This window comes from Schistocerca gregaria, chromosome X, assembly GCF_023897955.1.
Source record: "Schistocerca gregaria isolate iqSchGreg1 chromosome X, iqSchGreg1.2, whole genome shotgun sequence".
Classification (NCBI taxonomy): Eukaryota; Metazoa; Arthropoda; class Insecta; order Orthoptera; family Acrididae; genus Schistocerca; species Schistocerca gregaria.
In genome coordinates, this window is record NC_064931.1 from 520,117,606 (window position 1) to 520,133,261 (window position 15,656).

The window sequence follows — 15,656 nt, forward strand, 5'->3', positions numbered from 1 at the left end:
CCACAACAAGAAAAAAATTGTCTTATAAACATGGACTCTAAAATATATACCTTAAGAGCTATGAACACTTTTTCATCTTCGCTACTGTGAAACACATCTCCTCCACTGAAGAAGTGCTCATAGTTCCTAAGGCAAGCACTTTATTGCCCATGTTTACTTGACATTTCCAATTGGTTTAGTCCATACTAACTCCTACCAAAATATGAAAAGCAAAGAGCCTGCAGTAAAAGCAGTTCACTGTCAGAGATATCAGAACAATTTTTGCTTATAACTTTTGACTCTGGTGTTTCTGGACCAGGGTATCTTACTTCAAATTTACCCTTCTCCATCATACCTGAATGTTTGTGTCATCATCATGGAAACACCCTCTATTTCTCAAAAGTTTCCATCTCACTAGCTTTTATTTTGCTTCTTCTCGTCCTTTCATTGCCCACTTTTAAGATACACATTTTAAATTGTGCAAGACGTTGACATTTGAATACATAGTGAAAATACAACAAAATTTAGGCAGCCATTTGGAATATAGTATCTACTGCACTCCTGTGAGTTAACAGAGCTGCAGTTTTGCTTTAATTTGTATTAAAATATTTGTGTGTGACAATCAAACCCTATAATGTGGAGACCACAAATAGTTATATGCAATTATTATGTGGCAGTGGGTGATGTTTAGTCTCAGCACCCACTTTGTTCATGTCAAGAGAAGTCACAGACCAATGTTAGCACAGACTGAACTCCACCATTGGGCCACTTACTACAGTAACAATGAGATAACTGACATTTGCTTTTAGGATCTGGCTACTTCTGCTGTGCATACACACAGGGCACTTTCCTTTTACTGTGCCCCTTGCCCCTCTGTCAATAGCTCCACCATGCAACCATAGTGTTTTGCACCGAAAGATTAGTCACTGATCGGCCTCATGGTGGTATCTTCACAGAGCAGTAGTACAGTTATTTTATGAAGTTGTGATAAATATAAGAATAATTTAGAAAGATACTTTCAAGAAAGCCTAGAGTATCATATTTTTTTCTCAATAAAATACACTCCTGGAAATTGAAATAAGAACACTGTGAATTCATTGTCCCAGGAAGGGGAAACTTTATTGACACATTCCTGAGGTCAGATACATCACATGATCACACTGACAGAACCACAGGCACATAGACACAGGCAAAAGAGCATGCACAATCTTGGCACTAGTACAGTGTATATCCACCTTTCGCAGCAATGCAGGCTGCTATTCTCCCATGGAGACGATCGTAGAGATGCTGGATGTAGTCCTGTGGAACGGCTTGCCATGCCATTTCCACCTGGCGCCTCAGTTGGACCAGCGTTCGTGCTGGACGTGCAGACCGCGTGAGACGACGCTTCATCCAGTCCCAAACATGCTCAATGGGGGACAGATCCAGAGATCTTGCTGGCCAGGGTAGTTGACTTACACCTTCTAGAGCACGTTGGGTGGCACGGGATACATGCGGACGTGCATTGTCCTGTTGGAACAGCAAGTTCCCTTGCCGGTCTAGGAATGGTAGAACGATGGGTTCGATGACGGTTTGGATGTACCGTGCACTATTCAGTGTCCCCTCGACGATCACCAGAGGTGTACGGCCAGTGTAGGAGATCGCTCCCCACACCATGATGCCGGGTGTTGGCCCTGTGTGCCTCGGTCGTATGCAATCCTGATTGTGGCGCTCACCTGCACGGCACCAAACACGCATACGACCATCATTGGCACCAAGGCAGAAGCGACTCTCATCGCTGAAGACGACACGTCTCCATTCGTCCCTCCATTCACGCCTGTCGCGACACCACTGGAGGCGGGCTGCACGATGTTGGGGCGTGAGCGGAAGACGGCCTAACGGTGTGCGGGACCGTAGCCCAGCTTCATGGAGACGGTTGCGAATGGTCCTCGACGATACCCCAGGAGCAACAGTGTCCCTAATTTGCTGGGAAGTGGCGGTGCGGTCCCCTACGGCACTGTGTAGGATCCTACGGTCTTGGCGTGCATCCGTGCATCGCTGCGATCCGGTCCCAGGTCGACGGGCACGTGCAGCTTCCGCCGACCACTGGCGACAACATCGATGTACTGTGGACACCTCACGCCCCACGTGTTGAGCAATTCGGCGGTACGTCTACCCGGCCTCCCGCATGCCCACTATACGCCCTCGCTCAAAGTCCGTCAACTGCACATACGGTTCACGTCCACGCTGTCGCGGCATGCTACCAGTGTTAAAGATTGCGATGGAGCTCCGTATGCCACGGCAAACTGGCTGACACTGACGGCGGCGGTGCACAAATGCTGCGCAGCTAGCGCCATTCGACGGCCAACACCGCGGTTCCTGGTGTGTCCGCTGTGCCGTGCGTGTGATCATTGCTTGTACAGCCCTCTCGCAGTGTCCGGAGCAAGTATGGTGGGTCTGGCACACCGGTGTCAATGTGTTCTTTTTTCCATTTCCAGGAGTGTAGTGTAGCACAAAGTGATAAATACCATGGCTCTGAAGAAATGCGCTGTTAGTCACTGTTGTATACAAAAAATGCAAAGCACCCCAGCAGAGATAGTTTTCTTAATACCACAAGAGGATGAGGAGAAACGGGGGGGGGGGGGGGGGGGGGCGCACAAAGGGTTGGAGGGAGTGAGGAAACAGTGTGTACAATGTTTCAATTACAGAAACTTCACAAACTGATATACTCAAAGTGTTTACTAAACTAAAACTGACCACGTTCCTACAGAGATAGAGTTTATAGTCTGAGAACTCATTAGAGTGAAACATAAAGTGGAAGTAAGTGAAAAACTAAAATTGTCTCTATCATGAAAACATACGTGAGAAACAAGCAATTTTGTTCTACCAGTCAAATGCGACATTACTACTACTTTCCTTCATGGAAGCATGTACAATTCATAGGCTAAAATTATGAAATCTAAGTGACCGTGCACGCTATGTCAAAAATTGTGCCATTTCATTTACTGGCTATAATACTTCACTGGCATTTTTAATTATTAGATGAATGCTGTTAAAACGTAACAAGATATGCCTACATTCAGGACTACAGAGCTCCACACTATACTGTACAAATATAACAAATAATTATTACAATACTGCTAAGCAATCCATTGTAGCTCATACTTTTTCCTAGATTCATACGCAAAATAGATAACTGCCACTGCTCACAAATCTACATATGTAGGCGTTACTATAGGCCATGTATATTCTTACACTGGGATAAAAATTTCTTGAACTGGCAATTCGCAGAGATCCACAAAATAATCAAAAAACTGCAACATTAGTTGTAATAACTTGTGATATTTGTAGAATGTATTCCACAATTTACATGAAATAATTCAAAAACACTCTTCTGTATGACACTGATAGCGAGGTTTTAAAAAAATAATACGGAAATGTCAATATGAAGAACACTAAACTGCAAATGGCCAAAGGCATAAAAAAGAAATGACATAAAAGGCACAGTGGATGAAAACTTGAAGATCTTCCTTAGAAAATACTTTTGATTTTTCTTACAAAGTAAATATTTCCCCATAATTTATTACCAACACCTTAGATTTCATTTCAGTTATTACTTCATACACAGGAAAATGGGATTTTGTCTTGCAAAACATAATTAATTTCTGATAGTTCTCCAAAATATGTTTCTTCTGTGCTATTATCAATGAATCTCGACTTAATGTCTAAGCTGACTGAGAACAAGTAACCTGTTTGGGTTTAATACTGCAACCTTCATGTGCACTTTCATCTAATGTAAATGTAATAACAAAAGCACTGCACAAACCTTTTCACCTATAGCCCTCTAATACATCAGCTCTGCATCACAGAAGGCAAAAAAAAACTGTGGAAAGACATGCACAGTGCTTTGTTTCCATATTCTCAAGTGAGAAACATGTAGATTAAGATAACAGTGTGAACAAAAGGAACCTTGATAAATATTCTGTCATGAGAATCAAACAGAAACTGGGACACTAAATAGAGTCAAGTCTCACTGAAAACAGCACAAAGTGAAAAAGTTAATAAGAAATATATTTTGCAAAAACCTGTGGATCCCATTATCATCATTACTTCTCCAAACCAAGTTATGAGAGAGTATCACAAACTAAAGTAAAATCATAGCCAAAATATGTGAATATGAAAATTTACCTTGGTGTAGCTGGTTGGGAACGAGGAGTAATACTTCGTTGTTCAATTAAACTCGAAGTGCTACCTCTGCTTTGCATACTACTTCTTTTACTGCTGCCCGATAGTTTACCTCCATCTAAAAATGACAAACTGCTTTCATTTTTTTGATTCACTTGTTTGAGTCAAAAATTAACAAGAAATTAAATCCAAGACCACCACATAAAGAAAGGAATTCACTGACTTATTTATTTGAAATGAAATATTTTACTTTCAGCAACATGACTATTTACATGGTTTTTTATTACTGTTATTTACAGAGGTACTCACCTTACAAACTGCAAACAAATGTGACTAAACCTACATTTATTTCACAAGCCACCTTATAGCGTATAGCACAGGGTGCTTCAAGTAACACTATTATTTGCTCCTTTTTCATTCTATTCACAAATAGAGCATGAAAAGAAATGACTATCAGTATGATTCTGTAAGAATTTGATTTTGTCCAACTATCCTCCCACAGTCATTCCACAACACGTGTGCAGGAGAAAGTGTTATGTTGTTTGTCCCTTCTTGGGACAAATGCCCTCAAAATTTTAACATATACCCAGAATACATCCCGTCTACCTTCTGCCACTGGAGTTTGACAAGCATCTTTGTGACATACTTGTGCTTGCTAAATAGACCTATACGCTCATAATGTTCTGTTTTGAATGTTCTGTATCTTTCAATTTATCTCACTTAATAAGGGTCCCAGCCTGACGAGACAAAAAACACTATAAAATCAACTGAACAAGAATTTTGTACGCTAACACATTTTTGGGTGAATCTACATTCCTTGACAAGACGAATTCAACAACTTGACTTAGGAAACTCAAAATGGAATAGCAGCAACAAAAATTTAGAAGTGTTCTGAGAATTAAAAATTACAAAAGTCTGCCACTGTTCAAGTAGGAAAGTAACATATTACCAGATTTGGGAACAACTGTCACAGACATCACACAGCTCTTCCACTTAATGGTTTGCCAGTGACTCCCTGTTCATATAACATGGCACCCTGTATTTTTTATTCAGTAATTCATTTCCTCTCCTAAAATCTATTCAAAAATGCATCACAGTGTTCCATTCACTGAACAATAATGTTATTAATTACATAACACAACATTCCCCCCCCCCCTCCCCCCCCCCCCCCCCATGAACCATGGACCTTGCCGTTGGTGGGGAGGCTTGCGTGCCTCAGCGATACAGATGGCCGTACCGTAGGTGCAACCACAACGGAGGGGTATCTGTTGAGAGGCCAGACAAACGTGTGGTTCCTGAAGAGGGGCAGCAGCCTTTTCAGTAGTTGCAGGGGCAACAGTCTGGATGATTGACTGATCTGGCCTTGCAACACTAACCAAAACGGCCTTGCTGTGCTGGTACTGCGAACGGCTGAAAGCAAGGGGAAACTACAGCCGTAATTTTTCCCGAGGACATGCAGCTTTACTGTATGATTAAATGATGATGACATCCTCTTGGGTAAAATATTCCGGAGGTAAAATAGTCCCCCATTCGGATCTCCGGGCGGGGACTACTCAGGAGGATGTCGTTATCAGGAAAAAGAAAACTGGCGTTCTACGGATCGGAGCGTGGAATGTCAGATCCCTTAATCGGGCAGGTAGGTTAGAAAATTTAAAAAGGGAAATGGATAGGTTAAAGTTAGATATAGTGGGAATTAGTGAAGTTCGGTGGCAGGAGGAACAAGACTTCTGGTCAGGTGACTACAGGGTTATAAACACACAATCAAATAGGGGTAATGCAGGAGTAGGTTTAATAATGAATAGGAAAATAGGAATGCGGGTAAGCTACTACAAACAGCATAGTGAACGCATTATTGTGGCCAAGATAGATACGAAGCCCACACCTACTACAGTAGTACAAGTTTATATGCCAACTAGCTCTGCAGATGATGAAGAAATTGAAGAAATGTACGATGAAATAAAAGAAATTATTCAGATAGTGAAGGGAGACGAAAATTTAATAGTAATGGGCGACTGGAATTCGAGTGTAGGAAAAGGGAGAGAAGGAAACATAGTAGGTGAATATGGATTGGGGCTAAGAAATGAAAGAGGAAGCCGCCTAGTAGAATTTTGCACAGAGCACAACTTAATCATAGCTAACACTTGGTTTAAGAATCATGAAAGAAGGTTGTATACGTGGAAGAACCCTGGAGATACTAAAAGGTATCAGATAGATTATATAATGGTAAGACAGAGATTTAGGAACCAGGTTTTAGGTTGTAAGACATTTCCAGGGGCAGATGTGGACTCTGACCACAATCTATTGGTTATGACCTGTAGATTAAAACTGAAGAAACTGCAAAAATGTGGGAAATTAAGGAGATGGGACCTGGATAAACTGAAAGAACCAGAGGTTGTACAGAGTTTCAGAGAGAGCATAAGGGAACAATTGACAGGAATAGGGGAAAGAAATACAGTAGAAGAAGAATGGGTAGCTCTGAGGGATGTAGTAGTGAAGGCAGCAGAGGATAAAGTAGGTACAAAGACGAGGGCTGCTAGAAATCCTTGGGTAACAGAAGAAATATTGAATTTAATTGATGAAAGGAGAAAATATAAAAATGCAGTAAATGAAGCAGGCAAAAAGGAATACAAACGTCTCAAAAATGAGATCGACAGGAAGTGCAAAATGGCTAAACAGGGATGGCTAGAGGACAAATGTAAGGATGTAGAAGCGTATCTCACTAGGGGAAAGATAGATACTGCCTACAGGAAAATTAAGGAGACCTTTGGAGAGAAGAGAACCACGTGTATGAATATCAAGAGCTCAGATGGCAGCCCAGTTCTAAGCAAAGAAGGGAAGGCAGAAAGGTGGAAGGAGTATATAGAAGGTTTATACAAGGGCGATGTACTTGAGGACAATATTATGGAAATAGAAGAGGATGTAGATGAAGACGAAATGGGAGATACGATACTGCGTGAAGAGTTTGACAGAGCACTGAAAGACCTGAGTCGAAACAAGGCCCCCGGAGTAGACAACATTCCATTAGAACTACTGACGGCCTTGGGAGAGCCAGTCATGACAAAACTCTACCAGCTGGTGAGCAAGATGTATGGGACAGGCGAAATGCCCTCAGACTTCAAGAAGAATGTAATAATTCCAATCCCAAAGAAAGCAGGTGCTGACAGATGTGAAAATTACCGAACTATCAGTTTAATAAGCCACGGCTGCAAAATACTAACGCGAATTCTTTACAGACGAATGGAAAAACTGGTAGATGCAGACCTCGGGGAGGATCAGTTTGGATTCCGTCGAAATGTTAGAACACGTGAGGCAATACTGACCTTACGACTTATCTTAGAAGAAAGATTAAGAAAAGGCAAACCTACATTTCTAGCATTTGTAGACTTAGAGAAAGCTTTTGACAATGTTGACTGGAATACTCTTTTTCAAATTCTAAAGGTGGCAGGGGTAAAATACAGGGAGCGAAAGGCTATTTATAATTTGTACAGAAACCAGATGGCAGTAATAAGAGTCGAGGGGCATGAAAGGGAAGCAGTGGTTGGGAAAGGAGTGAGACAGGGTTGTAGCCTCTCCCCGATGTTATTCAATCTGTATATTGAGCAAGCAGTAAAGGAAACAAAAGAAAAATTTGGAGTAGGTATTAAAATTCATGGAGACGAAGTAAAAACCTTGAGGTTCGCCGATGACATTGTAATTCTGTCAGAGACGGCAAAGGACTTGGAAGAGCAGTTGAACGGAATGGACAGTGTCTTGAAAGGAGGATATAAGATGAACATCAACAAAAGCAAAACGAGGATAATAGAATGTAGTCCAATTAAATCGGGTGATGCTGAGGGAATTAGATTAGGAAATGAGACACTTAAAGTAGTGAAGGAGTTTAGCTATTTAGGAAGTAAAATAACTGATGATGGTCAAAGTAGAGAGGATATAAAATGTAGACTGGCAATGGCAAGGAAAGCGTTTCTGAAGAAGAGAAATTTGTTAACATCGAATATAGATTTATGTATCAGGAAGTTGTTTCTGAAAGTATTTGTTTGGAGTGTAGCCATGTATGGAAGTGAAACATCGACGATAACTAGTTTGGACAAGAAGAGAATAGAAGCTTTCGAAATGTGGTGCTACAGAAGAATACTGAAGATAAGGTGGATAGATCACGTAACTAATGAGGAGGTATTGAATAGGATTGGGGAGAAGAGAAGTTTGTGGCACAACTTGACTAGAAGAAGGGATCGGTTGGTAGGACATGTTTTGAGGCATCAAGGGATCACAAATTTAGCATTGGAGGGCAGTGTGGAGGGTAAAAATCGTAGATGGAGACCGAGAGATGAGTACACTAAGCAGATTCAGAAGGATGTAGGTTGCAGTAGGTACTGGGAGATGAAGCAGCTTGCACAGGATAGAGTAGCATGGAGAGCTGCATCAAACCAGTATCAGGACTGAAGACAACAACAACAACAACAACAACAACAACAACAACAACACAACATTGACTTTGAGCCCGACATCACAAACTTGTCCTCTTGCTGGAGTTGTCAGAAAACATATATAAAAAAAACTGAATTCGATTAGTCCTCAGTACATACCCACTGCCTTAATGAACAATCTGTCTTAGTAACACACTATCCTTTCACATTAGTCCACTCACTCAGACTTTCTAAAGAAATGTAGTGTTAAGACCTGAATATAAAAGGCTGTGCAGAAGTTATGACAGAGCTTGTATATGATATGACTGCTTTCACAGGTGGTACCGCGTCTGATACGATTGGAGTAGGATGTGCTGAGTGCTTGCATCAGCTCTGAAAGATCCATCCAAAAGCTCGGCAACATTCTCTATGCATAGTGACAACTAAACGCTTTGGATACACTCCTTCCATTGCCAACAATAACCTAGTAACTTTAATAATTGTAAAGCCATATCATATTTTCCACCTGTCTTCGACACCCTCAAGGATATATGAAACTACAACTAATGCCTTAAATCTCTTTTCCTAGCATTCCAGTTTAAATATCTTTCTTCTTACGCAGTCTGACAACAGCTTCAATTTTTCACATATCTGTCAAATTCAGATTGATGCAGCAATTCATGTATATCTAACTTACTAGGCACTTTTAGAAAACACTGTAATGCCGTGGGGCATGCGCAGTTGGAGTGATAGGGACACCTGATATGACTCAGAGAGTTGAAATGTAAGTAAGCATCCTGTCTGATCACCTGCTTCCATTCATGTTCATGATGCATTCCAATGGACTTGAGCAATTCCAGCAGGACAATGCAACATCCCACAGGTCCAGAATTGCTACAGAGTGGCTCCAGGAACCGTCAGAATAGACAGTCCACAAAATACTATGCAATGAAACCCACTTCTGTTTTACATAAAACAACAAATATGGAACCATTTACCTCACCTAATAATGTACTATGGTTGTGAGCAAAAATTATGCAGCATAAGAGCAACATACTTCCAATGCTATTCAAAGGGTTCAATACATACAAGATGATCTAAACAGGAACAGAATAATATGAAACCAGCTTGTGTCTTGTTAGATAATTTCTAGGCTTTGCCAAGTGCTAAAGCGCCATTATTTCCAACTGATAATGGCCACATGGTCGAAATTACAATTTTGGATTGAACAAATAAATAATGTCAGACAGGTAAAATGCGACCACGATTTAATTTAAAAAGTTTAAACGAGTGTGAACACTAGCTACAAGAAGTTTTTAGTTGAGTTTTCTTGAATATGTTACCTTGTAAGATCACAAAAATGTTTCCAAGAACACACTTTACCACCAGAACACGAGACCCTCCCATAAAATATAAATGAAAAATATCATTTGACACACGTATTTAGCAAAGCAAGAATACAGATTTCCGTGCCATATTTTACCCCATTTGAAGGAGTGGGAGGAGGGGGAGCAGCAATATTTGCAAATCAATGTTGTAGGCCAATTACTCAATCTTGAAAGAGTTTTAGATATTAAACTTACTATGTAACTTAAAAAAGAAGTCACATAAAATTCGTGATTTGTGAGACCAAGCACTGTATAAATTGCCAATTACATGTAGAAAATAGCCTCTGAGTGTTTTGTTATAATTATTTATTCAAAACTCTTACATCAAGGAGTAAAATAACATTCTAAAATCTTGGAACAGTGGCGTGTCTGCAGATGATATTTGTGTGTTAACTGGTGGTTAGTTTGCAGATGGCATTTCTTTTAAAAATATGTTTGTAGCCCCTGATTAATCGCTCCACAAAATCTCTCGTGGTGCCACAACAGAAATCCACAAGCTGTGGCATCACAATAGTTGTGTCTGTGAAGCCGGATTCATTCTCCGTTTCCATATAGTAACATGGACCAATGCTCTTGTTCACTTTCTGTGTGTTAACCCACAAACATTGTCATGGACGATACAGTTTGACTTTCATGATGCTGTCGCATCAAATGATGAGACAGCCTGCGAGCCATTAACGGTTGCTAACAATCATCCAGGAGTATAAACATCACAGCGAATTGACAATTTACACAATAAAAATAATTCTCTACATGCAATACTATTACGTGGATGTGAACAATAGCATCCTACAAAAATGAGAATATTCCTATGAAGAGACTGGGGACAATATAGGGTATAGTACTTAAATTAGATTTTAATTATTATTTGTTAAATAATGGTGATTAAATTGGGTCACATAGTTCATAATACGAAGAAGAACAATGTGCTGGAAAATTAACATGGGAAAATTCATTGAAATTCCTCCAACTTCCTGCTCAAAAATAAGAAACTTTGTCATGTCTCTCGAAAGTTCATAGGAGAGCAAACCCAGCAACTATCAAGGTCCTATAAGGGGGGGGGGGGGGGGGGGGGGGGGATGAGTGTAGAGCCAATAAAACCATGCCATAAAAGATCATATTATGGAACCAAAACAGAGCATATTTTTGGTAACTGAAAACAATTTTGTGCTCAACATTTTGCTGTACAGTTGCTGCGCGCACCCCCCCCCCCCCCCCCCCCCCATACACACACAATAAAACATATGGTGTTAAGGAAAGGATGATTGTAGTTTAATACATTGTTGATCATAAGGTCACTGGACACTGACCATGAGGTTGGATCGGGAACAGCTAGGAAAGGAAATCAATTACGGCCCCTTTTTCAAAGGAACCATTCCATCATTTGCTTTAAGCAATTTAGGAAGACTGCAGAACAACTAAATCTGAATGGTCTGCCAGGGGCTTGAACTGTCATTCTTTCAAATGTGAGTCCGGTTTCTTACCTTAGGGATGTGAGGTAAGTTAAAATGTGTTTCTCAAACATGTGCACAAGATATACCTAAACATGAAATAAGAAAACCTTTCATGCATAAGAGCTTGAAAATTGACAGAAACCGTTGCATTACAATGGGAAATACAGTTATGAAGGTATACTTCTATCTATACAGTGCAGAAAATCCAGGTGCAAATTTTCCAAAAGATATGCCTGAATTAACAGTTCCTCCACATGTAGCTTGAACCTATTTATGTTCCACTGTAAAATGGGAGCCATCTTACTAGTGGGGCTTTATTCTGTCTCCTCATCACCACATCAAGGTCGGAATACCAAGATTAACAGTTCCATTGGGAATATTATGATACCCATATCATCTCTGCTTGGATCACCATGTGAATTGCTACTCAGGTCTTGCAAAGCAAGGTCTCAGAGCACTTACATCTTTTATTGAGAAGGTGGTCATTCTAATATCTAGGACAAAACATCGGATTGTTCATGTCACCCTCAATGGCACATCTCTCTGCATGGCACATTTCTCTGCAACCTTTCTTGGTGGCATGGTGGAGACTAACAGTTTAATACATTGTTGATCATAAGGTCACTGGACACTGACCATGAGGTTGGATCGGGAACAGCTAGGAAAGGAAATCAATTACGGCCCCTTTTTCAAAGGAACCATTCCATCATTTGCTTTAAGCAATTTAGGAAGACTGCAGAACAACTAAATCTGAATGGTCTGCCAGGGGCTTGAACTGTCATTCTCACTGAAGTCTCCTGTGCCCATATTGAACAAATTCTGTAAGCAGTGGTTAACAATAAAATCAACACTTTAAGACTTTCTCATTTGTTTCACCTTTTCTGCCCATGTCCTGTTACATATGGAAACTTTTCTGTATGTCTTTTTTCCACAGATATTTTTTATTTATTTATTTTAAACATACACTGAGGGGGAAAAAAGTCGCAACACCAAACTGGAGTTGTATGAGAAACAAAAGCTGGTAGGTGTGTCTCTACATCTGAAAGTTGATGTCTCTTCAAATTTGGCACCAGTCGCATAAGTGTGATGCTAGTAGCGCTACTATGAGAATGCAAATCAGGTTTGCTTTAAATACACACCATAATGGTGATGAGTATTAATTACATTTGAGCTTGACTGTGGTAAGTTGATGTTAATCAAGGATAACTTTAAGGTGACAAAGATGCCATCATCTACAATTTGAATGAGGTCACATAATAAGGCTACAAGAAGCTGGATGTTCCTACTGCGAAACTGCACATTTGGTAGGAAAGTAAACACACGATTGCTGACAGCAGTGGGTCACGAAAATGTACAGTCGCAAGAACACTGGGCTCCAGAGGGAATACCATCATGTTTGGTGTATAGCTCTGGCACATTGTATTGCATCTGCAGCAAAAATCTGACCAGCTCACCCACATACCACTGTGTATGCCAACAAACTCTATGGAGTATTGACATGTTGCCTTGGCCTGCTCGATCATCAGATCTGTCTCTAATCGAGCACATGTGGGGTATCATTGGATGACAACTCCAGTATCATCCACAAACAGCATTAATTGTCCCCGTATCGACCGACCAAGTGCAACAGGCGTGGAACTGATATCTGACACTTGTAGAACACAGCTCATGCACATGTGTGTGCTCGCATTCAACATTCTGGTGTTACGCCAATTATTAATGTACCAGCATTTCATATTTTCAGTGATTTTTCTTGGGCTTACATTAACCTGTGATCTTGCTGTGATGTTAATCAATTACTTATGTTACCTAGACAAATGGATTCCCAAACTTTCATTTATCTATATTAATTATTTTTCAGTGTAGATTTGGCCAGGAGCAAGACCAGCTGTGTGAATGCAAGTCATTTCTGAGTTGTGTGTATCTTATTTACCTCATAACATGATAGTTTACCTTGTAATCTTAATATCTCACACTTTCTTTTGTTCTGACAACACTGCACTGTGTTGATGCCAAGCAGTGTGTTTTGACAGGCAGTTCACATAAAATAGTGACACTGTACACATAATTCCATTTTTATTATTTTTATTTATAACTATCATCACAGTGTTAATAATATTGTATATTATTATTATCATCCTTTATGTCTCACATTCAATGGTGTTGTTTATTATTTTTGTTCAATTTAGTGAGAATTGTTTTCCTGCCGCCCCTTTTCTTGCTCATAGAGCACCCCTCCCCGATGGACTGGGCACGTGCTGAACAAGAGGCTGCAGTAACATCACAAGCTATACAACACACATGTCCGTGTGGCAGACACAAATCTCCAATATCTGCCAGGTCATATCTGCAAGTTCCGCCATGTGTTGAAACATATAATCTTTATAATAATCTATGACAGACCTGGCTAGAGCTGAGCATTTCCTCAAGTTCACTAAATTTAGATGGCTATGTCCTATTGAGGCATGACAGGCGCAACAGACAAGGTTTATGTACAGTATGACATAGTACTTTCCCTGCTACTGGCACCCAACAATGATAAGGACAAACAGACTGAATAAATGTTAATTTGTATCAAAATTGTTGCATAACATAAACTGCTCAATTTGTGACCTCTACAAACCTCCATAGGTTGTCTTGTAAACAGCATATAAGCATTTGTTTATTTCTGGTGACAAATTTCCTATACAAATGTTCCTCTGGTAACAGATTCAGATGTATACTCCCTTCTTCAAATCATACGGTACTTCAGTTTGCCTTGCTCCCAGCATGAAGCAAATGGTCAAAGTCACATACATGCATTTTCAAAAAATTCCCCAGTCTTGGCCATTCATAATAATAAGATGTACCACACTACACAGCCTTGTCTAGGACATAATTTTCAGATGTAGCAAGTGATTACAATTACAGTGCAGCTACTCACAAAGATCCAATTTGGGATTTAATTTTCATATAGCTGTGGAACTTGGCAGATATACTAATGAATTAATGCAGAGCCAACTTTCACTGGAAAAAGATTAGTTCCCATTGTGGCCACCTCGTGCAAGTCTAGCACTTCGCACTGTTTTTATGACGGTATGACGTCCACACTTATTTCACAAGCCATAGCATGAGTTAACAGTATGACTATCAAGAAGATAGACAATGTGCTGTTATGAAACTATTTTATGGAAACAACAGTAATTATAGTGCTGAACTGAGAGAATATTGCTGACTGAATGGTCTCAAGAGAGTCCCAATGTAATTATATGGTTTAAAGAAGACGATAATGAAATCCAAAAATGAATGTGACCTCGGTATGGCACATGGAAGAGGAAGGGTAATGCTAGTGCTCGTGCAGTGTCAAGAACTGCCTATCTCATGGTCAACAGTGCGGAAAGTTTTTTGGTCTATTCTAAGAAGGTGCAGCAACTGAAAACCTCATGATCCACAGCAACATTCTGAGTTTGCTCTTTGGTTTCTGGCACAGACTGAAGTTGACGACGTAGCTGCACAATATTCTATGTAGTGATGAGGCACAATTTGTACTACAGGGTGCAGTGAGTACACAGACAGGGTGCAGTGAATACACAAACTTGCTGAATTTAGGGTATCGTTAAACCACATGTTGTGCACAAAGAGCCATTGCACTTTCCTTGTGCACTGTGTGGCTTGGATTCACGAGCACCTTTATTCTCGGTCCATTCTTGTCTGAAGAGAACACACCCAGGGGCCCTGTCAGGTGTACTGTAATTTCTGAATTATCAAGACCACCTTGTACAGCATGTGATTCTTGCTTTGGAAGAGTGCAATCATGTGGAAACCATTGTTTGCATGCAAGATGGGGCAACAGTTCATGTCACTCACGCAGTGAAAGGTATGCTTAATGCAACCTTCTACGAACATATTACCTCCAGAGCTTTTCCAGGTGCGTGGCCTGCAAGATCACCTGATCTGATTTCATGTGACTTTTGGTTTTCGGGGACAACTAAAAGAAAACATTCATCAGGGGCACGTTCTGTCTCTGAAGGCCAGTATACAAGAACATGTTGTTAGACTGATGTGAGCAACTGTTGATCATATTGTTTTACATATTCAGCACCTCACTGAAGTCTCCTGTGCCCATATTGAACAAATTCTGTAAGCAGTGGTTAACAATAAAATCAACACTTTATGACTTTCTCATTTGTTTCACCTTTTCTGCCCATGTCCTGTTACATATGGAAACTTTTCTGTATGTCTTTCTTAGATTCACACTGTCAGATTTGCACCTGGTGACCAAAATTGGA

General features: G+C 40.3%; 1 protein-coding gene across 2 annotated transcripts in view; it reads right to left on the bottom strand.

The window, feature by feature from the left end:
- The window catches only part of LOC126297514 (protein capicua homolog), a 329,900-nt gene that overhangs the window by 266,217 nt on the left and 48,027 nt on the right, over window positions 1-15,656 (bottom strand). For both annotated transcript variants that reach the window (XM_049988400.1, XM_049988401.1), the window contains exon 4: window positions 4,147-4,261. In XM_049988400.1, coding sequence (XP_049844357.1) covers window positions 4,147-4,261 — 115 coding nt within the window. The remainder of the gene's footprint in view (window positions 1-4,146; window positions 4,262-15,656) is intronic.